The sequence below is a fragment of the Magnolia sinica genome, chromosome 7, assembly GCF_029962835.1.
Source record: "Magnolia sinica isolate HGM2019 chromosome 7, MsV1, whole genome shotgun sequence".
NCBI classification, from domain to species: Eukaryota; Viridiplantae; Streptophyta; class Magnoliopsida; order Magnoliales; family Magnoliaceae; genus Magnolia; species Magnolia sinica.
Genome location: NC_080579.1, coordinates 79,173,809 through 79,201,709, shown reverse-complemented (window position 1 = coordinate 79,201,709; position 27,901 = coordinate 79,173,809). Strand labels below are relative to the sequence as shown.

The window sequence follows — 27,901 nt, the reverse complement described above, 5'->3', positions numbered from 1 at the left end:
TGTGGATTGGCTGTAGGCTAAAACCTATGGGGTGCTACAAAATCAACGGTCCTGATCACTTGCACTAGTGCCTCTCATCAGTGCCCTTCAAACCTATGAATAATAATAATAATAAGTCTAATAGTTGAGTAATAGACAGGATCATCCGTTCCTAATGATATCCGACTCATTGGCTATCCATAATATAGTGTGACCCACTTGGTGGATGGTCCCGATTAATACATCCCTTGCCACATGTATCTACCATGTTCTGGTTCAACACTATCTACCATATCATTTCCGGTGCAATGATGATGGATAGAGACCGTCCGATCAGCAGATATGAGCGGCCCTGAAAATTAGACCAATCTGATGGACACGGTCCACACGCATGTCTTGTTTTAATATATGGAGAAATCTAAGGGCGCAAAAATAACGCTCAACGGTCTTGATTACTCCGCGGAAGTGTGAAACCCATGGAAACTGGTGGAAAAGGCTGTGAAAACGTAAACGTTCTACTCTACACATGACATACATTGAAGATAATCCCGACCGTCCAAATTTATTCCCATCTATGGATGGACCATATATATGAATTTCACACTGATCGGATGATCTAAACTGTCCAATTTTTCAGCAATATTCAGTGGTCTAAAATCCAAGAACGAGAAATCTTTGCCCAAGTTTATACAGCTGTACATTTTTCGTAAATTTCGGCCCATCTAACCAGTGGACCATCGTAATTCTTGGGAAGAAGAATCTAAATAGTGGTATTTCTCTGATGAATGGATCGGATCTAATTGCATTCAAATGAACCGGTGCCTCCTGCCCATACTGACAAATCTCGTTCTCGGAAATTTCTCGGCACGCCAATTTCTCGGGAGATTTTCAGATTTTGAGGTCCTTCCCGATATTGGCCCGAAAATCTCACTGAAAAATAAAATATTAAATTAATAAATCAGTTCAAAATTTTAAAATATAGGTGAAAAAAATTAATATAAACTTTTAATTATTTATTTTAGTTAAAATCTCGATAATTTCACTATGAAATCGTGAAAAATTTAAAAATGCCCCGATTTTAAAATACGGCGATATTTTCGTTTTCACTTCATCCAGGTCTGTGTGACCTTATCAATTGGATGGCAAATAAACATTTAGGTGGGCCCTAGGAAGTTTTTAACGGTGGGAATTCAATGACCACTATTTCATGTGGTGTGGCCACTTGAGATTTGCATCTTCTCATTTTTATTATAATGCCTTAAAATGATCTGGAAAAACTGATGGACGGCGTGGATATACAAAATATACATCAGGGTGGGCCCCACGCTCAAGGAAACACCCAAACAGCTTGGGCGGTCGACCGTTTACTTTCGAAGCAGAGAAGTCAAATAATTGGACGGTTAGGATTTATGTCAATGCAGCATTTTCCACCGTAGGTAACTTAGGCTCGAGCTAGACGGCTGTTCTGTTCACTTAGGATGGGCCCACGTACGGAGTGGGTCCAGCGGGCTACGAAATTCAGTGCTCCCGCAGAGTTCGGAAATGCTCCTCAATAAAAATTCTCTATCTTCATGGGTTTCTAGTTTCTACGGGCAGCCCCCACCTGGTGGATTTTCTCACGCTTCCAAAGCAAGCAAAAGGCAGTTAGATGAGGTGGCCTTTTCAGGAAACGTATGTGGCACGTGCGGCTACGCAACGTGTCCTATCCGACACGTGTGCATGGTGACTTGGATTAGAAAGCAAGGCCCGTTTGATGGTTTATAAAGGAAGGTGGTGATGTTTTTTTGTTAGACCTCAGCATCTCTCTCTCTCTCCTAAGAGTTTTGATTCTGAGAGAATGGGAAGACAGCCTTGCTGTGATAAAGTGGGCTTGAAGAAGGGACCATGGACAGCTGAGGAAGACAAGAAACTCATTAACTTCATCCTCACCAATGGCCAATGCTGCTGGAGAGCTGTTCCTAAGCTTGCAGGTCTTCTTTTTTCCTTTTTTTATTTTATTTCTTACATAAAAATGAGCTGTTTTTGTGGAAATTTGAGAAGATTATTAAATGGGTGTTGATTGTTTTTCTGTTTTTGTTTTTGGGGAGTTTTGTTGTAGTTTGCTCAATGGATTTTGCAAAAAAAAAAAAAAAACAGAGAGAGAGAGAGAGGTTTCATTTGTTTTACTGTAGAGTAGTTCTTTTGGTAGGAGGAAAAGAAAAAAAGGCATGAGCTTTTCTTATATAAATATAAGATAATGATATGAGCTTGTTCTCAAAAGTAAAGAAAGTGGGGTGTTTCTAGCAATCTTTGGGTGTAAGAAGAATATTAGCTAGCTTGGGTAGTTTTGCATTTTTATTATTTTTATTTTTTTTCATTCCTTTTATTTTATTTTACTTATTTATTTACTAGTTTTTGAATTTTGGCTTGTGGGTGTTGTTCCAGGATTGCTGAGGTGTGGGAAAAGCTGCAGATTAAGGTGGACCAACTACCTCAGGCCTGATTTGAAGAGAGGCCTCTTATCAGAATCTGAAGAGAAGATGGTCATTGATCTCCATGCCAGTCTTGGCAATAGGTACTCTTCCCATCATCTCAACCCTTTTTCTTTTTCTTTTTTTTGTCTTTTTTTCAACACATTTGGGCCCCATCTTAGATTCCCTTTTTTTTTTTTCTTTTTCAAATTGTACCACATTTTTTTAGCACATTAGTATATAAATATTCTACCTATATTCATTGTGAGGTCTCATCTCCTGTATTTGTTTTTTTCTTGCAGGTGGTCTAAAATAGCTGCGCATTTGCCTGGCAGAACTGACAATGAAATAAAGAACCATTGGAACACCCACATTAAAAAGAAGTTAAAGAAGATGGGCATTGACCCCATTACACATAAACCATTCTCTCCTTCAATTGAAGAACCACAACAACAACCATCACAAAAACAACAGCCACATCAACAACCACAACAAGAGCAATACAATACTCTACTTTCAAAAGAAGAAAAAGGCATTACAAGTGCATTGAATTCTATAGAAGCTGATGCTTTCCTCAGCAATTCCCCTGTCTTTTGTACTGATGAGGTCCCTTTGATTCAACCCAATGAAATCCTAGTCTCATCTGCCTCTTCTTCATCTTGTTGTGATTCAAGCTCTTCCACCTTGCCTGGAGAACTTGACTTCTCTAGTTTGGATTGGGCAGACCCTATGTACTTATGGGGGATGGATGATTTCAACGGATGGGATTTGATTTCTGATGATGGTGACAGGAAACTAGCGGTTGATCCTTTCAATCAGTATGATTCGTGGAAATTGGAGCTGATGTGATTGAATTTCTCATTTGGGTCTGTTTGGAATTGGAAAATTCAGAGAATAATCCGGCAATTGAGAAATCCCATCATGATTTTTGCCATTTTTTCTCTGTAGAGTGGAGTTTTATGGGTCATTTTCTGTAATATCTTTCTCTTTGAAAGTAAGAGAGAGAGAGAGAGAGGTATGAGAATTTGAAATTTCTATAAATTATTATAGCTGCAGTTTGCAGATTGTAAATGTGGAAACAAGGAGCGTTTGAATGCAAATAAAGCAAATCTTAAATGCAATTTGGATTTTTCCTTTTCATTTTGGTTTTCGCCCGTCTCTCTCCTCTCTTTTTTTCACTCAAACAAACATAAGGAGCTTTGCGTGTACAAGTCGGGATTCGGGTATGGTACTCGCCACCACATTTGCCAGCTTGGCATACAGGTACAATATCCAAGCGATATATCAGGTGGACCTCACTGTAAAGGTGTGCCATAATACCAGAAATTAATTAACTTGTTAGAAAAGCTCCGTTGATTTTTTTTCTAACCGTATTTTTGTTCAGTTATCTGTGGACCACTTGACAAGTAGATGGATATGATTATTGGTCAAGCAATGTATATTTTGGTATCCTTTCTGATGGACGGATTGGATTTTTCATCCGTTTTTCAAGATGGCATATGTGTTGGCGTGTGCATTAGATGACTTGTACACGCGTCCGTACTTAGCAAAACTCGCGAGCAAGATTCTGACAAATACTCAAGTGTGAGTTTGTCAGCGTTTACTGGAAAGTGGCAACCCTTCAACTGTATACGTGGCATAGTTGTATAGAAATCCAAACCGTGAAAACCACGGGCCCAGTTGAAAATAGAGTACATCACTAATAAATTGTAAGTGGACAGTCGTAGTCATATTATTTTCCCATTAAATGTAGATATCTGTAAAAAGGATGGCTAGGATCTTCTTCCATGAAAATAGTTTTGGAGCTGTACGTTCAAATGAGGTCCAGTGAGTTGGACGGTGTCGATTGACTTACACGTATGCATGGCGTAATAAATAGTGGCAACACACACACCATAGTCAGCCCAAGGAATCAGATTTTTCCTTGTCTTCATTTAACCACCCAACAACCTTTTGAATTTTTTTTTGGAATTGACTAAAATCTCCTTGATAATGAAATTAGAAATGTGGACCGCTCATCCATTTGTATGGTCAATGGAGAGGGGTCTTTTTGTCAAAATTTAAGGGGTGTATTTGGTCAGTGAAAAAAGGTCTAGGGTGGTTTAAGTCAACATTTAGAGGCTGAACTTGGGTAGTGGGATAATGACTGTTTTGCCCTTAACAGGTCAAGTTCATTGCACCCACCCCTTCAAACATGGCCGTCCCTGTTGAAATGTTTGTGGCGCATCTGTCTTTTCATATGCTTCTGTAAACGAGTGGCTCCCATGTCTTAAAAAAAACAGAGAAATATATGGATGTGCATGCACACATGTTTATATGGCTTGAATGTAGATTCATATCTGACCGTCCAAATAATGTATCTCAAAATCAACTATACATTTTGTGGGACGTGTTAGGTGGGTCACAGGCTAAGAAATTACATTGATTATATGTTGGCTTGTTTGATGCATCAAGATGAATTTTGTACTGAAATGATGTCAATGATGTGAAATATTCTTTTTTTATATATATAATTGAATTACAATGCTTACGGGCCTGTCAATTCTGTGGCTGGCCCACGGCTTTTAGGCCTACCCCGCTTTGGGCTGGGTTGGGCTGGAATACATACAAGTCTTAGGTCTGGAAGTGGGCCTAAAAGTTAATCTGATGCCGGGTTAGCTGATCAGCTGTGTGTAAGAACGCCCCATCTATTCAGCATTTTAAGGCCATCCTTACCAGGCGGATTGGATACTGATAAGGTCAGTAGCCAAATCGCTACTGAAGTGACATCACCAAGTTCTGTGGACCCCACCATGATGCGTGTGTTGTATCCTGTCCAACCATTTGTAGAGATCATTTTATGACATTACAAAGAGAATGAGATAGCTAGATCTAAATTTCAAGTGGACCCACCACAGAAAAACCGTGGGAGCCGTCACACCCACTGTTGAAACATTTATAGGGCCTACAGTGTTGTAATTTTGAGATCAATCGTATTCATAAGTTAACATAGAGATAGATGAAGTGAAAACAAAAATATCAGCTTCATCGGAAACTACTGTGGCCGCTCAGAAGTTTTGAATGGTGGATGTCACTGTCCCCACTAATTTCTATGTTGAGGTCCACTTGAAATTTAGATCTATTTTATTCTCTTTGTAATGCCATAAAACGATCTCTAGAAATGGTTCCACAGTATGGATACAACACATGCATCATTGTGGATCCACATGGCTTGGTGACATCACTTTAGTACAGATTTGGCTACTGGCCTTTCAGTAACCAATCTGCACCCCATCCTTACCTCATGTCATGCGTGCAGGGAAAGCCTAACAAAAAGACAGAAATATAAAAGCTCACGTCACCTATGTTTGTATGTTCTATTAAAACTTGTCATGCTGTAATATACACACATGCATGCACCTTTGCACACGTGTCATGGGCGTCTAATCTGAATGGTCCATGTGATGCAGAATCCCATGAAACTCCAAGGGACAAATTTTCACCATGATTTAAAATTATGGTAGGCCATAGCAAAGAGAAATGCAAATCAAGTGAGGAAACTATTTTCAATTTTCATGGCCCACCAAAGTTTTGGATCGAAGTAAATATTGGGCCTGAGGGGTTTCATGAGGTGCTGCTTCACGTGGATCATTCAAATTTTGGAGTCACATCACATATGATGAGTTTTAAAAAAAGTTTGCATTCCGTGCGAACTGATGCAAGCATTCGGCTATATATATATATATATATATATATATATATATATATATGATGAGTGTGTGACGGGACGAATAAGAGGATGAGAAAGTGATCATTGTGTTCTTATTCGATGACAAGCCTCAAATTAAAGAGGAGTCTTAAATTCATAAGGTAAATAAACTTTGAAAGAGAAAATAATATTAATAATAATAAATACAATTCTCATTACAAATGAATTATTATAACTTTTATATGCCTTTATTGAAATAGTAAACTTTTCAAATCAACTAAAATAGTAAATGATTCAAACTTTTACATGTAAGGCCCGTATCTTAGACTGTATCATTCCTTAGGCTTCTGCGGTCCTCCCGGTCAAATTTCGACAACCCTCGACCTATATCCGACATTTACGCGCGATCCTAAACTTGGTCTTGCAAACTGGAGTCGACTCGACCTGAAACTTGTACCCTAGTGACCGCGTCGTCGCCGCGGTTCCAACGCCGCATCTCGCGCATCATCGCCGCGCGCGCCAATGCGATATCCAGGTTAGGAGATGTGGGCCCGCGTTCATTCTGAAGAAACACCCGCATTGCAAATTCTGAGAGAATCTGTACGATCCGTCACATCAATCAATCAAGTCAAGTACAACCCATACCCTACCCATCCCTCTCTCATCTAAAGCCAACAGCACCTATACTCATCTCATTCCTTTCTTACCAACAAGTCAACAAGCACCATACCCTCCATTTACCACATCACTTCTCTCTCTCTCTCTCTCTCTCTCTCTCTCTCTCTCTCTCTCTTCAAACAAATTCTCAAGCAACTCATGAGAGCAAAAACATCCAAGCTCTCCAAGCTCTCCTAAAGCCAAGTGTGGCCCACTTTTCCACTCTCTCATCTCCCATCTCAATCTTCCAATCTCCATCAACCTCCATCAAAATTGAAGGCAATGAGCATAGGAGTCCAAGGAGCTAAAGAAGGAGGCCAAACATAGGTGATTTTATTTGTTGTTTTTGATAATTTGAGGGGTCGCATATGGTGGGACCCATCTTAATGTATGCATTGTATCATAGAAGAGCTCATAGTGACGGAGCTCCTCCTATCATCACCGCTCTCTCTCTCTCTCTCTCTCTCTCTCTCTTTGGTTGTTTGATGGCCCACCTGACGTGTGGTGGAGATGTGGGGCATCCATCATGGTGGAGCTCACCTTGGTGTACGTGAGAAATCCACACCGTCCAAGCTGACCCAAGTGTTCATCCAACCGTCCATCTGGGACGGTGGACACCACCATGATGTATACCTTCCATCCACACTGTCCACAGATTTGGACGATGTTGGACACCATTCTGGACGGGGCTGTGGCCCTCCACTATGATGTATGTGTATATCCACACTTTCCGTCCATTTTCTTGGACGTGGGGCCACCTCACACGTGTGGCTCGTGTGACGGTGGGCCCCCTATATGTATGTATTTTATCCAACTGTCCATCACAGGACATTGGATGCTGTTGACCTGCAATATATATATATAATGATAATAATAATAATATATTATATATATATATATTGAATATATATACAGAGACATATATTTGGTGGGCCCATGTGGGACCCACCTGCTGACTTAGTAGCTGGGGCCTGATGATCGAGACCGTCCGTCCGTTTAAGGACATGAGACTCCAGCACCGTCCACCTCCTTTTATCATATGGGCCATCCCACATGTGTGGCATGTGTGGGATGGGACCCACTTTGATGTACGTGCCTTACATCCTAGGCATCCATCCATTTGAAAACAGTGGACCCTACAGTGATGTATGTGTTTTATGCATTCCGTCCATACATTTGGGACATGGGGGCCACCCACATGTGTGACACGTGTGGGGTGGGACCCACCTTGCTTTATATGTTTTTATCCACACCGTCCATGGTAGGGACGGTGGGTCTCCACCGTGAAGTATCTAGTCATCCAGGCCGTTCGGCCATGCACGCCACCTAATGTACGTGTTGTATCCACCGTCCAACAGCTGGATGGTGGTACACACCGTTGATGTATGTATTTCATCCACACCACCCACCCGCCAAGCCTCCCTTAATGTATGTGACACATCCAAACCATCCATCCATCCCGTGAGTTCATCTTAAAGCTTGAGATAAAAATAAGACAGATCCAGTTATTAGGTGGACCACATTACAGAAAACAGTGGGTTTGAATGTCCACCATTAAAACCCTTAGGTTATAGAGTTTGGACCAATATGATATTTGTTTTTCCTCTAAATCCAGGTCCTTGTAACCTTATAAACAGACTGGATGAAAAATAAACGCTATGGTGGGCCCATTGAGGTTTTAACAGTAGAAAAAAAAATCATTGTCTCCACCGTTATTCGTGGTATGGTCCATATGATCTTTTGATATGATTTATTTGTCTGGATAATGCTCTAAAATGATCTCTATAGATAGATGAATGGTGTAGCTAGAGTAGCCCATTTGATATGGCCTATTTGATGTATTTGGGGCCCATTTGGTGAGGCCCGGTGTGAGGTATTTGGGGCCCATTTGGTGAGACCCGATGTGATGTACTTGGGGCCCATTTAATAAGGCCCGATGTGATATATGAGACCCCTGTTGAGGCCCATTGTGATGTATTTGGGGCTCATGGGTTAAGGCCCATTACGATGTATTTGGAGCCCATGGGTAGAGGCCTGACACTCATGGGATGTGGCTCTTTGTGATGAATATTAGGCCTGTGCTAGAGGCCCATTGTGATGTATATAAGGCCCATATGATGCAACCCACCTGATGTATGAGAGGCCCATGGATGTGACCCATCGCGATGTGTGTTAGGCCATTGTATGAGGCTATGGGCCCACTATATGTTCAGCCTTATGTGGGTCATTCCTTGGGAGCAATGTTGGTTAAAGGTCCACATTGATGGGTAATGATGGTTAAACGTTCACATTGTGACCTTCTCTTAGGCCTGTTTAGGTTTATTTTCGTCATTCTCTAGTGGGTTAACCCAAATTATTGGGCCCCATTGATATTGCTTGTTCCATCATCGGCTGTCTATCTATGGACCCCACCTTGTGTCGAGATTGATTACCAATTTCGATTGTCAAGGCCGATTCTTATTCCTATTGTCGAGGCCGATTCTGATTGTCGAGGCTGATTGTTGAGGCCGATTCCGATTGCTTAGGCCGATTGTTGAGGCCGATTCTGATTCCGATTATCGAGGCCGATTCCGACTCCGATTGTCGAGGCTGATTGTTGAGACCGATTCCGATTGTCGAGGCCGACGCCGATTATCGAAGCTGATTGTTGAGGCCGATTCTGATTCCAATTGTCGAGGCCGATTGTTGAGGTCGATTCCGATTCCGATTATCAAGGCCGATTTTGATTCCGATTGTGGAGGCCGATTCCAATTGTTGAGGTCGATTGTATAGACTGATTGTCGAGGTTGATTGTATAGACTGATTGTGGAGGTCAATTATCGAGGCTGATTCCGATTGTAGATGCCGATTGTCGAGGCCGGATATCGAGGACGATTGTCGAGGCCCAATGTGATGCATATGCGACCCGTATTTGAGGCCCATTGTGATGTGCATGCGGCCCGTATTTGAGGCCCATTGTGATGTGCATTCGACCTGTGTTTGAGGCCCAATGTATGTATATGTGGCCCGTATTTGAGGCCTATTGTGATGTGTATTCATCCCGTGTTTAAGGCCAATGTGATATATATGAGGCCCATGTGATGAGGCCCATGTGATGAGGCCCATTGTGATGCATTTGAGGGCCAGGGCGATGGAGCCCATTATGATGTATGTTAGGCTCATGTGAAAGGCCCATTGTGATGTGTATTAAGCTCTTAAGTGAGGCCCATGGTGTTGTATATTTGGCCCTTGTGTGAGGCCATGGGTCCACTACATGTTAGACTCTAGGTGGGTCATTCCTTGGGGGCAATATTGGTTAAATATCCACATTATCAAGGTCGATTATCGATGCCGGTTATTAATACCGATTATAAGTATGTGACAGTATAGCATCATGATACATGCTCATATGCATCATCTGCATGTTTGTTATGAGATATGATTGACCATTGCATATGCCATAGTGCCTGTTGTTATGAGACTCCCTGATAGGCAGAGATTGTCTCACATGAGCGCACAGAATGCGCAGGATTGACGCATGATTGGATTGTATAACTCATGCATCTTATATTGTGTGTTATGATTACTATACGCCCTAGCGACATCAGGGTCGTAGCTTCCACAGGCATATCATGGATGGATAGATGGGACACCGAAAATCTGTTACTAACATCGGGCTGTCATAGATGACCCTGGGTGAAAATTTTTAAACCCTCTTGGTACCAGAGAACGCCCCAACGTTGAGATCAAGTGGATATATATGAGCGCATGAGGGCCGTATAGCAGTAGGCCTTGTCTCCCACTGTGTCGTAGTCGGTTGGGAGGGGGTGTGGCCTTATCCACTCGAGGGAGTAGGCATAGCTAGGCTGAGTCTGACCAGCTCCTAAATGGGTCCGCTATCGACGAACCGAACCGATATTGGTAAGCGGGTAGTGAGGTCTCTTCCACTTACCTAGTTGTATTGTGCGCTTGATGGGGCGACAAGCTGGCGTAGAGTGTTTTAAACCTCGGTGATGATCCCAGAGATGTACAGTACTGATACATGGACTCATTGAGCAGGAGTTACACACTCATTCATTCATCCATTCACTATCCACTTAGGTTGGTGGTGCACAACTATTTGTTATGTGTATATTCGCAAGAGTCAGGATTTCGGTTGGGGCATGCGACTAACCTGAGATCAGGAGTTTATCATATTAAGTCTGACTATCCAAATTTAGATATGAGACTGGTTTGGATAGAAGCCCCTTGTGGTAGATCCCGTAGCCTGCGATACTACGCACTATCATCTCGACTTCACACTCCAGCTTAGTCATTTTATTCACACCGCATATTGTATTATATTCGTGGCATATGACATTTTGGGTTACTATGTTTCTGTATGGCATAAATACGGCTGACGATATTCGTGAACTCATCAGGAATTGTATATTGCATTGAATCCTTGGCATCTGATATATTACTCTTTATAACTCCTCATTTGCATAGCTGATCTACATTGCTTCCTCAGTATATAATATTGGCTTATTCTGTTTTTGCATCGCATATCCTTAATATAGCTGATAATATTTATGGACTTACCAGTATGTTTTCGCATTACTCTGTTATTGTACAATTTATGGATTGCCAGTATTTCCACTTACCCTGATATCATATGATTTATGGCCTTGTATTGCATACTTAACACTTACCTTGTGCACACACTTTCACCGCCTTCTAAGCTTTTTATAAGTTTATGCATGATAGATGTGTGCAGGTGACTTTAGATTACAACAGCATTGAGCTTGGAGCTTTAGCAGTCTTCTGAAGCTTTGATTTTCGACATATGTATTTCCCTTCAGTATTGTATTCAAATGTTTATATTAGTGAATATGATGGTGATATTGTCTTTGTGATTTGGGTAAACTTGTGGTTATGCTTGCCATGAAACAAATGTACATTAAAAATCCTCCTTGTAGGATCCGGGGATCGGAATCTAGCGTATGGACGTTGGAAGCCGAGAATGGGGTACTACGGATACTGTCGGCACCGGATTCGACGATCGGAAATTTTATGAGCCCGGTTTCCGATTTTGAGGCGTGACATTACGCATAGCTTAAATTAATGAAAATGGACTTCTTCATATCACTAAAATACTCTCAAAATAGTAAAAAAAAATATAAATTAACAGAAATAATAAATGTATATTTTAAACTTATTTTAACTCCTATAACGATCTTATTTTGAAAAAAAATGTTAATAGTGTTAATTACCTTTGGCATTGGTAATGACATTGACATCACCAAAAACTTTCTAATGATGTATTATATGAGCGAAATATATAACCAATCACAAAATTATGGTCATCAAAAATTATAATGCAAGTTAAACTCTAGTTTAAACTTTCTAGCTCAATTTCTTTGGATCCTAGCTGTCAATAAATTTATCATTGAGTTTGTCTTACATTAGACCCTCCATTTAAAATATTAAACTCATCTTTAAGTTTAACATGATAGTAGTCCATTGTGATAACACGCATTTGCAACAAATCTTCATTGATTTCATCAACAATTAATAGTGAAGGCTTATATGTCAGGGGAGCAGATTAGGTACTACGTGTTACCTTTACTCTATGGGTCCTAACTTGATGAATGTGTTGTATATCCATGCTGCCCATCTATTTTTTTTTTTTTTTAATTTTCATCTCCTTTTAAGATGTTATCTTAAAACCTAAGTAGATCTAAATCTTCGGCATACCATACCACTGGAAAAAGTGGTGAAGGACTAGCAAAAACTTTTTATAGGCCATAAGTTTTGGATCAAGTTGATCTATGTATTTTCCCTTTCATCTAGGTATGATTAACTTGATCGATGAGTTAGGATGGAAAATAAACATTATGAATTTTCTTATGGTGGGCCTTGGGAAGTTTTTAATGGTGGAAGTTCAATTACCAATATTTCCTATGATGTGGTCCTCTTGAGATTTAGATCTACTTAATTTTTTGGACCACATCTTAAAATGACTTGGAAAACGGATGGAGAATGTGGATATACAACACATCATCAAGATGGGCCCTATGGTAAGGGTAACACCCATTAAAGTGTTACCGGCCTAACACCTAATCCACTCTTGTGTATTGGATTGAAATTTTATTAATAAAATATAGCTTCATAAAACAATGCCCACTATTTTATGTGGTGCAGTTCACTTGAGCTTTGGATATAGATCATTTTTGGGCTCATGTTTTAAAATGATCTACCAAAATGGATGGACCGTGTAGATATAATACATACATCATGGTGTGGTCCACAAAGTTTTCCCATGTCAACGTAATACTGACATTGGTATTGTGTTATACACCACTCAATGTAGGTCCCATACTTTACTTTGTTGTTTTTAAGTTTTATAAAATTTCACAAGCGTTTTAAAAAATTCAATGGATGGTATGATAAGCTTAGAAAAGTGGATTTGTCTTCAGGGTAAGTGATCAAGTACAAACACTTTCAATATAATTTTGGTTCAAAAGACCTTTGTGGGCCCTACCATGATGTGTTGATGACATCTACTTTTACCATCATGCACACCCTCTCAGGTTTTACCATAACCCTAAAAATCATGTTATTACATGACTTAGGTGGTACACAGATAGGGAACACTTAGTAGGGATTGGCCTGATATTTGGGCCAATGGCTTAATGAGGGATCACATACATGATGGTAAGACTAATGTTATAAACACATCATAGTGGGACCCACAAAACTCATTTACACTATAATTATTGTGAAAACGTTTGCATTAGATCAATTGTATGAAAGTGGGTGTAAACATCTGTCTGGACCATCTATGATGTGGGTCCCACTTTTGATTGCTCATGCTTCTCATGAGACACTTTTATTGTGTCATCCTAACCATCGATTAAAGGCCAAGGAAACGGATGGGCCGTACCTATTGTAGGAAAAGGGTCTAACCAGGAATTAGTTGGTTGATCTTGCATGTGCCATTTGAGATAACGGTCCAACTGATGGCGATCAAGATGATGGTATAAAAGTAGGTCTAATAATGAAACTTGGCTATCTTTCATGTGGGTCCCACTTTTGATTAAATGTGTTTCTCAATAAATGCTTTGACTAGGTTATCTAATCGTCCAATTGAATTCCGATTAAGTGGACTAAACAGAATTATTTTGAGAAAAAAATAGGGTCTGATCATTGAATTACACCATCCATCAAGTGGGCAGACTTTTAATTTTCTGTGCCTGGTAAGAATCATTTTGATTGGATCATCCTAACTTTTGATCAATGGCCAGAAAAATGAATGGTCAAGATTGGCAATGGAAAATTCTGTCAATCATTGATTTAGGCCATATATCATGTCAGCCACACGTCTGATTACATGTGCCTTTGAATAACACTTTCTTCTGATCATCAAAACCATTTGATCAATGGCCATGAAAGCGGACAGCCAGGAACGATTCTAGGAAAAGGGAAATTAATGATAATCTATCTTTTAGAAAATTTATCATTTGGGTCCCACCTTAGAATATGTGCATTCCAAGTTCAAGGATTCACATTTATCAAAGAACATTATGAATGAGTTAGTGGTCAATAAAATGGATGGTCCACATTTACAACGACATAAGGGACCGTGGCACGTTAGGCGGGATTGGGCCGCACCAAAGATGTTGTGGCCCTTACCATGTGGCTCACCTTGATGTATGTATTCTATATCCATGCCATCCATCCGTTTTTGAAAGATCATTTTAAGGCACCAGTCCAAAAATTGAGCAGATCCAAATCTTAAGTGGACCATACTATAGGAAATAGTGGAGATTGAACTTCCCACCATTAAAAACTTACTAGGGACCGTTGTAATGCTTCTGTAATGTTTTTTTTTTTTCATCCAACCTGTTGATAAGGTCACACAAACTTGGATTAAGATAAAGGAAAAAATAAAAATAAATAAATTTCAGCTTGATCCAAAACTCTTTTGGTCCACAAATAGTTTTAAATGGTCAATCACCACTGTTTACAATGATATGATCCACATGAGATTTGGATTTGCTTCATTTTTGGACCTTATGCCCTAAAATGATCTGCCAAAATAAATGAACAGCATGGATATAGAATACATACATCAAGGTGGGCCCCATGGTAAGGGTCGCACCATCTTGGGAGGGGCTGGGTTGCACCTTATCTGCCATAAATGCATTATTTGATAAATTTGAATTTCTAATGAATTTTTCCACAACATTTCTAGAAACTGATTGGGATTTAAATGTTTACAAAATTAATCTATCTTAGAAAGAAAAACAAATTAATTTTGGCCACTAAAAAAGGTACTGACAAAATGCAAAAAGAAAAAAATTATTAAAGTAAAATTTTATTAGATATCATGAAATTAGGTACAACCAAATGTTAGATTTCGAAGTGTATAAATAATTAGGTATGTATTAAGTATGTGGGTAATAATATATAAGTATTCTATATAATCGTCTCTTTGAAATCCTTTGTTTTCAAGTAATTCCTGCATAAATTCGTTCCTCTTGGTAGAATTTTTTATTTTTTTATTTTTTTAATTTCCACTCAATTCTATTAAGGGATGATGAAGGCATTGTTTGGCCCCACCATGATGCGTGTCGAACATCTACCCCATCAGTCAGATGCACCATTCCCTGGTGGGCCAAGGGGTTAAAAATCAATTCAATCCATGTCTTGTGGGCTACCCCACATATAAAAGTTGAGAGGGGTTATCCTCCATTAAAACATTCATAATCATTTGTTAGGCCCACCGAGATGTGGTTCATAAATCCAGCCCATCCATTATGTGTATCTCACTTGGATGAGGGGTCAGACCAAATTTCATGTGGGCCCCACCAAGTGCTTTTATATGTTTTAGGCATGTCTTTACATGATTTTAGATGGTATTGCCCACCTAAGTTCCGTACATGGCTGATTTTTGGCATATCCCATAATTTAAAGGGGATCCATCAAATGCACGGTGTTGATGCTTGAGATACATCATGGTGGGTCCTACATAGATCGACCTCATTGGAAGTTCCCATGAGCCCGACCGCATAGAACCCTTTCCCATATAAGTATGTATGTATGTATGTATGTATGTATGTATGGGAAATGGTACCATAAGGTCGACTTCATGGGAACTTTCCATGAGGTCGAGCTGTGTGGGCCCCACCGTGATGTGTGTCGAACATCAACACCGTACATTTGATGGGTCCCATTGGATATCCCAAAAATAAGCTGTATACAGAGTTCAGGTGGACCATACAATCTAAAACCATTTGAAGATATGACTAAAACATATAAAATCACTTTGCAGGTCCAGCTGAGTTTTGTATGCGGCTGAAACTTGGTGTGACCCCTCATTCAAGTGGGACACACACAATGGATGGGCTGGATTTGTGAACCATATCTCAGTGGGCTCAATAAATGATTATGAATGTTTTAATGGGAGGGTAACCTCTCTCAACTGTTGTATGTGGTGTGGCCCACCCAAGTCATGGATTGACTTGATTTTTTAGCCTGCAGTCCACCATGGAATGGTTCATCTGGGTGATGGGATGGATGTTCGACACATATCATAGTGGGGCCCACACAGTTGGAACTCATGGGTATATATATAGAGAGAGAGAGAGAGAGAGAGAGAGAGAGAGAGAGATGCTCTCCTGCGCACCTTTGCACACGTGTCATGTGTGTCTAATCTGAACGGTCCATGTGATGCGGAATCCCATGAAACCCCCTGTAACAAATTTTCACGCTGATCTAAAATTCTTGTGGGCCATAGCAAAGAGAAATGCAAATCAAGGGAGGAAACTATTTTCATTTTTCATGGCCCATCAAAGTTTTAGATCAAAGTAAAACTTGGTCCTGGGGGGTTTCAGGAGGTGCTGCTTCACATGAACGGTTCAAATTTTGGATCCACATCACGTATGATAGGTTCTCAAAAAAGTTCGTATATAGCACGTACGAACTGGTTCGCAGGTGAGCGTTTCCGATATATATATATATATATATATATATATATATATATATATATATATATATATATATATATATATATATATATATGCCCACACACACAGTGGTGAATTGAATCGGGCATAGTACAGTAAAACTGATGGGAGGGACTGGCACTCTTGATTTGCAATGGGGTTCACTGAGTTGCAAAATCTCCCGTGTCTTTTTTTTTTTTAATAAATAAAAATAAAAATAAAACACGCGCATACACCCCCACACGCTCAAGCTAGTGGAATTTCACCACCTATGGTTATTCAAACCCTAAACTGGGTGTTGAAACTCCTGGGAGTCTACCACCCGAGCAAGAGTAAGGACCCGTTTTTTTGTCTAACCCTTCATCCAAGCAAAATAATAGTTTGAATGGTAGGGATTCCATATACACAACACAAAGGAGCCCCATGGAAAACCAATGGTGGGCATCCCCTTTCAAAAAATTCCCTCTGGTGTGGCCCACTTGAGTTTTGGGTCGGCATGATTTTTAGGTTATGGTCAAAGTTGGGGGAACACAATTGATGGACGTCCTGGATAAGACGCACACATTTAGCAGGCCCCACAACAGCCCGGCACTACCACAAGATATGGTGACACACCACTCAAAGCGCGCCTAAAATTAAAAATCAAAGCAATTAAGCTGTTTTTTAACTCAAAAATATAAAAATTTAAATATTTTTTGCTAATTGGATGCTACGAGTGGAGTCTATTTATTTGAATCTTCTTAATCTTCCAGACTACCAAATAATAACCCGCAACGGTGTGGAGCTTATACACATGTCCATGACAATTCACGTCCATCTGTTTTTAAAAGACGACAGTAGGACAGAATTCTAAACTTTAGGTAGATCCAAAGCTCACGTCGGCCATACCACACGAAACAGTAGAAATCGAACACATGATGGTGACAGTGACAGTGACAGTGATCGTGACGGTGACGTAAGACGGAAGTTTTATATCAAGGTGACATTTATTCTTATAATTTATCTAAGTAGTAATAATTATATTTAGAGGTGTACACAAACCAACTCGACTCGAAAAAGCTCGGTTCAACTCGGTTCGAAGCGGAGTTCGAGCCAAGTCGAGTTGATTTTTTAAGCTCAAAAATGAGTTCAAGTTGGCCCCCAGCTCAACTTGACTCGGATCGAACCCAGCTCGAAGCGAACTTGCATCGAACCAATTCGGTGACTCGATTACTTTAATATTGATGTTGCTCACCAAGTGTTTGATGAAATGACTCAATGAAGCGTAGCTGGTGGCAAGAAAGGTATGTATATGAAACCAATATTCTTTTTTTCTTGATTTTTATGTTGCTTAGAAGGTGTTTGATAAAATACCAGAAAAACCATTGCTACTGTCTCAAATATAGTCAAATTTTGAAGGTGCAATTCAGGTGCCTGTGAAAATGCTACGCAAGTGAACTCAACTAGATCTTGGCTCGAACTCGACTTGAACTGGCCCAGCTGCTAACCGAATCGAGTCGAGCTGGCCAGTCAGGCTCGAGGACCAAGCCAAGTCAAGTTCGAGGTGAGGCTGGCTAGTGACCGAGCTGAGCCGAGTCGAGCTGAGGCCAACTAGACTCGGTTCCACTCAATGTACACCCCTAATTATATTAATGATTTGGATGGCATATAAACATCATGGTCAGCTCTAGGAAGGTTTCAATCGTGGATATTGTTGTTCCAACTATTTTGTTGGTGTGGCCCACGTGAATTTGTATCTGCTTGATTTTTAGAATCCTGTCCTATTGTGGTCTTTCAAAACATATGAATGGAGTGGATTTGTCATGAACATCTTTATGGACCCCACACAACCCCGGGCACTTTATGCCAAAGTGCCCAGGGTCACTGGCAATCCATTCTCGCAAGCTGATTGCTAGTGACTCATAAATGGAGATATTCTTATGCATGAGGCTCTATGGGGCCAGAGAGATGTCTATGACAAATCCATTTTGTCCATCTGTTTTACAATACTACAATAGAACATGATACTAAAAATCAAGCAATCTAAAACTCATGTAGGCCATGCCATGCAAAATAGGGGGATTGAAAAGTGACATAAGTTTTGTATCAGTATGATATTTGTTCTTATGGTTTGCTTGAGTGATAGTAATCTTTGGAACAGTTTAAATCGTAAATAAATATCATTGTCAGCTCTGCGAAGGTTTCAATGGTAGACCATTCTGTTACTATTGTTTCATTGGTGTGGCTCACCTAAGCTTTTGATATGCCTGCTTTTCATAATCTTGTTCCATTTTGGTGTGGCTCACCTGAGCTTTTGATATGCTTGTTTTTTATAATCATGTTATATTTTAATCTTTCACACATGGCGTTTGGTATTGTCTGTTAAACGGAAGGTTGCTTGCACATGTGGAGTCTTAGAAGGTGAAAATAAAGGACATCCCCCCATGATGTTTGTAAGAAATTTACCCATCCATCCATTTTTGCTAACTCATCTTAGGACATGAACCTTTAAATGAGGCAGATCCAAAACTCAAGTGGGCCAGTACAAGACAATGTGGGGAATGAAATGCCTACCGCTAAAAACTTCCTAAAGTCCATCGTGATGTTTATATGCTATTCCCCCTATGAAAATACAAAAACATCAGCCTAGTCAAATCTTTTGTGGCTCACAAATGTTTTATTGTGGACACTGTTTCCCCTTATTTGTTATACTATATTTCTGATCGTTCTTAGGAAACTCAATTGAAAATGACACCTTTATAATAAGAAGGAAAATATGTAATATGTTAAAAATATTTAAAGATACTTAGAGTATATTTTACAAAATCATAATTGGTAGGGATGATAAGATAGAGAGCAACTGAGAGGTATTTAAAAGCAAACCAAGTAACCGATAGGCATATACGAGGCAGTCGAGAGGGGTCCAAAAGCATATCGAGTGTCCGAGAGGCATACAAAAGTTAAAAAGAGAGGCTAAGAGGCATCCATAAATGGAACAAGCCACTGAGAGGCATATAAAAGTAGGAGCAGCTGAGAAACAGAACAAAACTTGACAAAGAAAAGAAGAACGATCAGTAAGAAGAAATGTAACAAAAATAATGATCTAAAGAAAAGCTTTCCAACTACTGTAACCATTGAAGTAATGGAAGAAATATTTAGAAGAATAAGTTGTACATCGGAAATTTATAAATGGGAGAGGAAATTTACACACCAATCATCTATAAATCCAATCAAACAAAACAAATCTATCAATTTACTTTATCTTAACCTATCGTATAAGTAATGATAATCAAGTAGTAGTAATTCTTAACTATAATTTTTAATTGTAATTCAAATTTACGGTCATATGTTAGATTTGTCATTTATCCAATATCACACAGTTCTTTCAATAGATGCATTCTTGTCGTTGCTCCCAATAATTGATTTTGAGTTTTTCCTTTTATTTAATTACACTAGTATTCTAAATTATTTTTTTATTTTTAAATTTTTTTGAAAGATGTAAAGTAATACATCTTCGGAAAAAGAACCCAATCCTCCGATTGTCATCCAATCATTATAAAATTTTACAAGTTGTTGAGTAAGTAACCAATTTTCTCATAATCTAATCATATACATTCATATTAGAAATATTTGTTTATTTCAGCACTTTAAGTCAAATTTAATTAATTTGGATCTAACCGTTTTATCAATTTTGGTATGCCTGCACGCACATTACATGAGATAGGAAATAAACCGTCCGCCAACAGCGTCACCTCACTTGAGTTCTGGATTTTTTTTATTTTTTAACTCAGCTAGCAAAATGAATGGGCCTGTTCTATTCTGGCAAATCCTGCTGTGACCAATTTGGCTGAACTCCATGTGGTTAAGGAACGGATTGCTTGCAGCCACACCTGCAGCATCTTCGTGTGATTAGGAGGTAGATTGTCAGTGACAATCGCTGCTGGAAGTTCCTGCAGTCAAGGCTAGCTGAATTCCTCGCAAATATCCCGGTGGTCTCCATTAGCTTCGGACGGACGGAGGCGGACACGAAATAGCTACTGACAGGGTGTGTAGCCAGACTCGTTGGTGAGGTGACGTCACCAACTTCTGTGGGCCCCACCATGATGTGTGTTTTGTATCTACACTGTTCATCCATTTGGAGAGATTACATTAAGGCATGATCCAAAGAATGAGTCAGATCCAAAGCCAGAGTGAACCCCACCACAGAAAACAGCGAGGAGAGTGATACCCACCTTTAAAAACTTCTAAAGGCCATAAAAGTTTTCAATTTGTGCTTTCCCTTCTTTCATGTATGCGTTGACGCATGAACACGTTGGATCCCAAATAAACATCATGGTGGGCCTCAGGAGGATTTCAATGCTCGACGTCACTCTTATGGCTGTTTTATCCAGCTCTGGAACTACCTCATTCGTTGGATCATGGCTTAAAATGACGTTTCCAAATGGATAAATCATGTGAATACAACCCATACATTATACATTAGCGAGGGGTTCACGGAACTTGGTGTGGCGTCACTTCAATCCAATTCTCCCTGCTCAACTTGTCAGTAGCTGATTCGCGTCCAAAGGCGGCGGAGCGGCTACTGACGTATTCATTAGCTATGCCGTCATGTCACCAAGTTTTATGAGCTCCACCGTCATGCATGTGTTGTATTTTTGACCGTTCATCCTTTAGTGATATTATTTCAGGTCATGAGGCAAGAAATGAGACAGATTCAACGCTCAAGCCGACCCATCATAGAAAAAATGGGACAGTGATGACCACCGTTGAAACCTTCCTAAACCCACTATGATGTTTTTGGAGATCCAACGTGTTCATAAGCTCACACGGATACATATGAACAGAAAACAAAAATATTAGCTAAATTGAAAACTTTTGTAGCTCCCAAATCTTTTCTAATGGTAGGTATTCAATCCCTTTGTATTAGGTGGCGTGTTTACTTGAGGTTTGAAACCACCTTGATCTTTGGCTCATGCCTTCAAATAATCTCTAAATGACTGGACAGCACGGATGCAACACATACATCATTGGATGGTCCAAAAAAGAAGAAACTTCTGTAGGGAGAGAGCTAATGAAGCCGTCAGCGGCTAATCCGCTTCCCCTACGGAAGGCACTTTCCGTGGTCAGGGTTGCAACTTGCAAGGAAATCCGGGTACATCTTGGACTATTGTCCATGGACACTTACAGTAGGTCCCACAATAGTATATTTATTTTATCCATGCCGTTCATGGATTTTAGGTCATTATTTAAGCACAAGTTAAAAAATGAAGCGGATCAAAATCTTAGATGAACCACACTACAAGAAATCAGTGGTGATTGAACCCCACCATTAAAATCTTCCTAAAACCAACTGTACTATTATTTGCCCTCAAACCTATTGAAAAGGTTATAGGGATATAGATGTAGAGAAAACGCAAATATAAACTTAACCCAAAACTTTTGTGGCCCATGAGAAGGCTTTAATGGTGGGTGTTCAATCACTACCTGTTATACAGATATCCAGACCATCTAAATACTGCATTCCATCGTAGATGGAGCATGTCTCTAAAGTATATTCATCAAGTGATCCTAACCATCCATTTAGTGGCTGTAAAATGGATGGTTAAAAGTAATAGTTAGTTGTCCAAATACAATACGAATGTAAAAAAAATCATATGGTTCATATTATACCCTGAGGTGCAGTGCTTTCATAATGCTTGCTACATCCAGGTTGGGTCAGAGATTTCGAAGGTCTGGATTGCCCTCCAACCGTGCCATGTGTATTGTTCACGTGTACGGGTGAGGTCTCACCTCCACTTTTGAGATGTTCCCGTACCAACGATTGCTCTCCCCAATTCCAAAATATATTAATAAATAAATTAATAAATTAAATAAAATAAAATTTACCTAAAGAAATTATAATCCGGTGCCTTCTTTCAAAACTACCTTGCTAAGCTACTCATTCCTCTCATGGATTGTTTGGCATTTCTACTTAATAAGAGCTTATTTCAAATAAATCATTTGATAAAACTCTAATTTTAGATCTTAATTAAAAAACTCTTTAAAACTAATGGATAAGGAGGTTAATTTTATTTATTTATTTATTTTTATTTTATTTTATTTTTTAGAGCTTATTTAGTTTAGGCGGGCAAACATTTTTTGTTAATTTTTTAACAAATTTATCTTAAACTTTTAAAGAAATTACCATATGTTGCACTCCTCTATTCTCTCTACCATCTCTCCAATTGGGATCATATAATGAGCAACTCATACTGAAGGTGGGGCTCCATATAATGAATGATCCATATCAAAGTGAGCTCACATAATGCATGGTCACATCAAAGGTGGGCCCCACATGATGGACAACCCACATCAAAGTGTGACGATACATGATGGATGACTCATATCAAAGATGGAACCCACATAATGGATGGTAGACATTGAAGGTGGGACCACATTATAGAAGGTTGAAATCAAAGGTGGGCCACATGATGAAGACCCAGTTGAGCCCTGCATGATGGATGGTCCACATCAAAGGTGGGTCCCACATGATGGATGGTGAACATCAAAGATGGGTCCCACATGATGGATGGCCCGCATCAAAATGTTGCCTTGCATGATGGACTATCTACATTTAGTGGCCCTCACATGATGGACAGTCTATTGCAAAGGTGGGATCCACATGATGGGTGGTGGACATCAAAAGTGGGCCCGCATTATGAACAACCCATATTACTACTGAGTTGTGTACCTTTTTTTCTGAGTGTTACTTACAGGGAGCTTTCAGGAGAGTGTAACGAAGTGCTTCCGCCCTTATGATATAAATTGCACGAGTGAAATGTCTTGTACTGAGTCAATTAGCTTTATTTGTCTAAGCGTGAGTTATATTAAAGCTATTACGTTGCAAGTAACCACCTGTGCCTCTCCCACTTTTTTTCATTCCTAATTTTCCTAAAGGTCGGGTGTACAGATGGACATTCAGCCTGAGGTATCTACTCGAGACGTCGAGAGATGGATGGCCCAACGAAGGTGCCGCCCACATGGTGAATGGTCCACATCAAGGTGGGCCCAAATAATGCACTGTTTACATCAAAGGTGGGCCCAACATGATGGATGACCTATATCAAAGTGTGGCCCAACATGATAGACCATCCAAGTTAAGTGGGCCCCACTTGATGGATGATCCACATCAAAGGTGAGACCTACATAATGGATGGTGGACATCAAAGGTGGGCCCACATGATGGCCGGTTGACATCAAAGGTGGGCCCATATGATAAATGATTCATATTGAAGGGGGGACCCACATAATGAATGGTCCACATCACGGTGGCTCACGTAATGGATGGAGTGGACCACACATGATGGATGGCCCACATCAAAGTGTGGCTCCTCATGATGGACAATCAACATTAAGTGGGCCCCACCTAATGGACGGTCCACATCCAAGGTCTCGCATAATGGACGACCCATATCCAAGGTCTCGCATAATGGACGACCCAGGCCATGATGGATGATCCTAAAGAAGGTGCTCCCCACATGATAGATGGTGGATATCAAAAGTGGGCCCCACATGATGGACAACCCACTTCAAAGGTGGGGCGCACGCGATGGACACATCAAATGTGGATTCCACGTGGTGGGTAGTGGACATCAAGGGGTCCCACATAAAGGACAATTAGCATTATGGTAGGTCCCACATGATGGATGACCTACATCTAGGTGGTCCCCACATGATGGATGGTCCATGTCAATGGTCAACCCCTGATGATGAATGGTCTACATCCAAGACAAGTCTCACATGATGAATGATCCACTTTATAGGTTTGGCTCACAAGATGGATGATCTAAATCAAAGGTGGGCCCCATATGATGGAGGATACACATCCAACATTTAACATAATGGAGGCATACATGTCTTAAAACATGAAGGTTGCTGCCATCCATTCTTTTGTCATTTGGGGCACGACCAATCTATGATAAGATTAATTAAAATAACTGTTTAGATTGCTCTTATAATGGAGTCATTGGAATCTTTAAAAATGACATTGACTATCTCTAGAAAAAGCTCTTCTTTTAATGTTTAACCAAACATACTTATTTCGTGTAAAAGCCTTTTTTTTTTTTTTTTTGAAAACTTGATTTTACCAAATGAGCTTATTTAAAACAAGAACTAGAATAAAGGGAGCTTATTAGAGTAGCTCTTATTAGATTAGAGTAGAGATGCCAAATAAGCCTTAAGTAATTATCGCTATAATATATATATTTTTTTGTTTGATTTACCAACACAGTTCAGTTGACCAATTATATTGGTGATGCACTCGATTGTAAGTGGGTATGTGAATCCTATCACTCTAAATTAGAGTCAAACATTGACAGCAAAACTTCACCCTTGATCTTCACTTTACATGTCATTCAAGTGGATCAAAACCGTTCATCATGGAGACAAGCATGGATGAGCCAAATCCCAATGACTTGAATCAATCAGCTAATCCTAACCATTGAGTTATTGTTGTGTATATTAGGGGTGAAAGTCAGGCGGATTGGGTTGGGTTGGTGCTCAACCCTAGCCCAACTCAAGGTTCTTATACCTTAACCCTAACTCAACCCAAGCCATCCCCAATGTCACGCCCCAAACTCGGAAACCAAGTTCACAGAATTCCCGATCATCGAATCCAATGCCGACAGACTCCGTAGTACCCCATTTTCGGCTCCCAGTGCCTATATGCCAGATTTCGATCTTGGGATCCTATAAGGAGAATTTTCCAACATACATTTATCTCATAAGAAGCATAACTACAAGTTTACCCAAATCACAAAGGCAACATCATCATCACATATCTACTAATATAAACAGTTGAATACAGTGCTGAAAAGGGAAATGCATATATCGAAAATCAAAGCTCTAGAAGACAGCTGCACGCTCTAAGTTCAATGCTGCTACGACCTAAGGCCACCTGCATGCATCTATCGTGCATAAGCTTATAGAAAGCTTAGAGGGTGGTGTAAGTGTGTGCGCAAGGTAAGTGTCAAGTATGCAATATTAGAGCAATGTGGAAATATGTTGGTAAGTCTATAAATACCATCAGCCTTATCCAGGCTATGCGATGCAATATAGAAGCATAGTAAACCAAATGCTATGCGCTGAAGATGCAATGCAATATGCAGTGCGAATGAAATGACCAAGCTGAAGTATGAAGTCGGGATGATAGTACGTAGTATCGTAGGTTATGAGGGCCATCACAAGGGACTTCTATCCAAACTAGTCTCATACCTAAATTTGGATAGTCAGACTCAATGTGGTAAATTCCTGATCTCAGGTTGGTCGCGCGCCCCAACCAAAATCTTGGCCATTGCAAAGGTACACATAACAATTAGTTGCACACTACCAACCCGAGTGGATATTTAATGAATGAATGAATGAGTAAAATGATGAGTATACAACTCCTACTCAATAAGTCCACATATCAGTACTGTACATATCTGGGATACACCAGGGTCTAATACACTCCACACTAGTTGCCGCCTCCCTAGCCGCACAGCCATACAAGTGGAAAAGACCTCATTACCTGTCTACTAGTAGTATATCAATGCCTACCTGGCTCGTTAAAAGCGGACCCATTTGTGAGCTGGTCAAACTCAGCCTAACTTACAGCCCCCCTCAATCGGGCGAATAAGGCCACATCCCCTTCCAACCGACCACGACACAGTGAGAGACGCGACCTACTGGTATTTGGCACTCAGGCGCTCATTTATCCACTCAATCTAGACGTTGGAGTTTCTCCTGGTTACGGAGGTTTAGGGACTTTCACCCAGGGACATCTATAGCACTCCATGTAGAAAAAGATTTTCGGTGTCCCGTCTGGCCATTTATGATATACCTGTGGAGGCTACGACCCTGATATCACTAGGGCGTACAGTAGTCATATCCTAAAATGCGAGATGTATGAGTCATACCATCCAGTCATGCATTAAACCTACGCATACCGCGTATTTATATGGGGCAACTCCGTCTCTTAGGGAGTCCCATAATAATCCGCCTAATGGTATGTGCTATGATCATGCACGCCTCATATCAAGCATACATATGATGCGCATGGGCATAAATCGTGGATGTAGAGCTATACTAAGCATGTTATATGATGATGATAGGCCTAGACAACCTACTCATATCAAGGATGGGCCTAGACAACCTACTCATATCAAGAATGGGCCTAACGAGGCTTAAGGGAAGGTCACAATATGAACATTTAACCATTAGTACCCATCGATGTGGACATTCAACCAACATTGCTCCCAAGGAGTGGCCCTCATAGGGCCAAACATATAGTGGGGCCCATGGCCTCACATACAACATAATGAGCCTCACATATCACAATGAGCCACATCCATGGGCCTCATATACATCAAGTGGGCAGCATCGCATGGGCCACATATACATCACATCGGGCCTCATCACATAGGCCTCTCATACATCACACTGGGCCACATCATATGGGCTGCAACAATGGACTTCATATAGATCGCAAAGGGGTCTCATCATATAGGCCTCACATACATCACACTAGACCTCATCATATGGGCCTCAAATACATCACAATGGGCCCTATCCCATGGACCTTAAATACATCACAATGGGCCACACAGCAGGGCCTCATGTACATCACAATGAGCCTCACAAGATGGACAGTTAATACATACATCACGACGAGTCCCACACTTACACACATACACAGTGAGCCTTACACATAACAAATGGGCCTCACATACTACAGTGAGCTTCACACACAACAGGTGGGCCTCACATATGCAATGGGCTTCACACACAACAAGTGGGCCTCACACATACATAGTGGGCCTCATATCTATCGAAATGGGCCTGCCAACGGCCTGGACTGTGTGCATACAAAACATACATCAAAGGTGGGGTCCCACAGATCTGGACAATGTAGATAAAATGTATCACGGCGGGGTCCACATCTGTTGGGCAACATGGATAAAATACATCACAGTGGGCCTGCTGCCATTGGATCGCATGGATGAAACACATTGGGTAGACCCCACTGCCGCTAGACAGCGCAGATAGAATACATACATTGTGGGTGCTGCTGAAACACGTATAGCATGGTGGGCCCACGTCTAAGAAATGGACGAATGGTGTGGCTATAGAATACATACAAACAAGGTGGGACCCATGTAGTA

General features: G+C 40.4%; 1 protein-coding gene across 1 annotated transcript; it reads left to right on the top strand.

Annotated features, from left to right (window-relative positions):
* Positions 1-1,759: 1,759 nt before the first annotated feature.
* Positions 1,760-3,569, top strand: LOC131251489 (transcription factor MYB20-like). The gene is made up of 3 exons (XM_058252234.1): positions 1,760-1,949; positions 2,404-2,533; positions 2,732-3,569. Exons 1-3 carry the CDS (start codon positions 1,817-1,819, stop codon positions 3,276-3,278), a joined length of 810 nt encoding a protein of 269 aa, XP_058108217.1. The 5' UTR covers positions 1,760-1,816; the 3' UTR covers positions 3,279-3,569.
* The last annotated feature ends 24,332 nt before the right edge of the window (positions 3,570-27,901 follow it).

Coding starts and splice junctions, on each gene's coding strand:
- LOC131251489 (XM_058252234.1), top strand. CDS start 1,817: ATGGGAAGACAGCCTTGCTGTGATAAAGTGGGCTTGAAGAAGGGACCA. Junction 1,950..2,403: donor AGCTGTTCCTAAGCTTGCAG/GTCTTCTTTTTT, acceptor GTGTTGTTCCAG/GATTGCTGAGGTGTGGGAAA. Junction 2,534..2,731: donor CATGCCAGTCTTGGCAATAG/GTACTCTTCCCA, acceptor TTTTTCTTGCAG/GTGGTCTAAAATAGCTGCGC.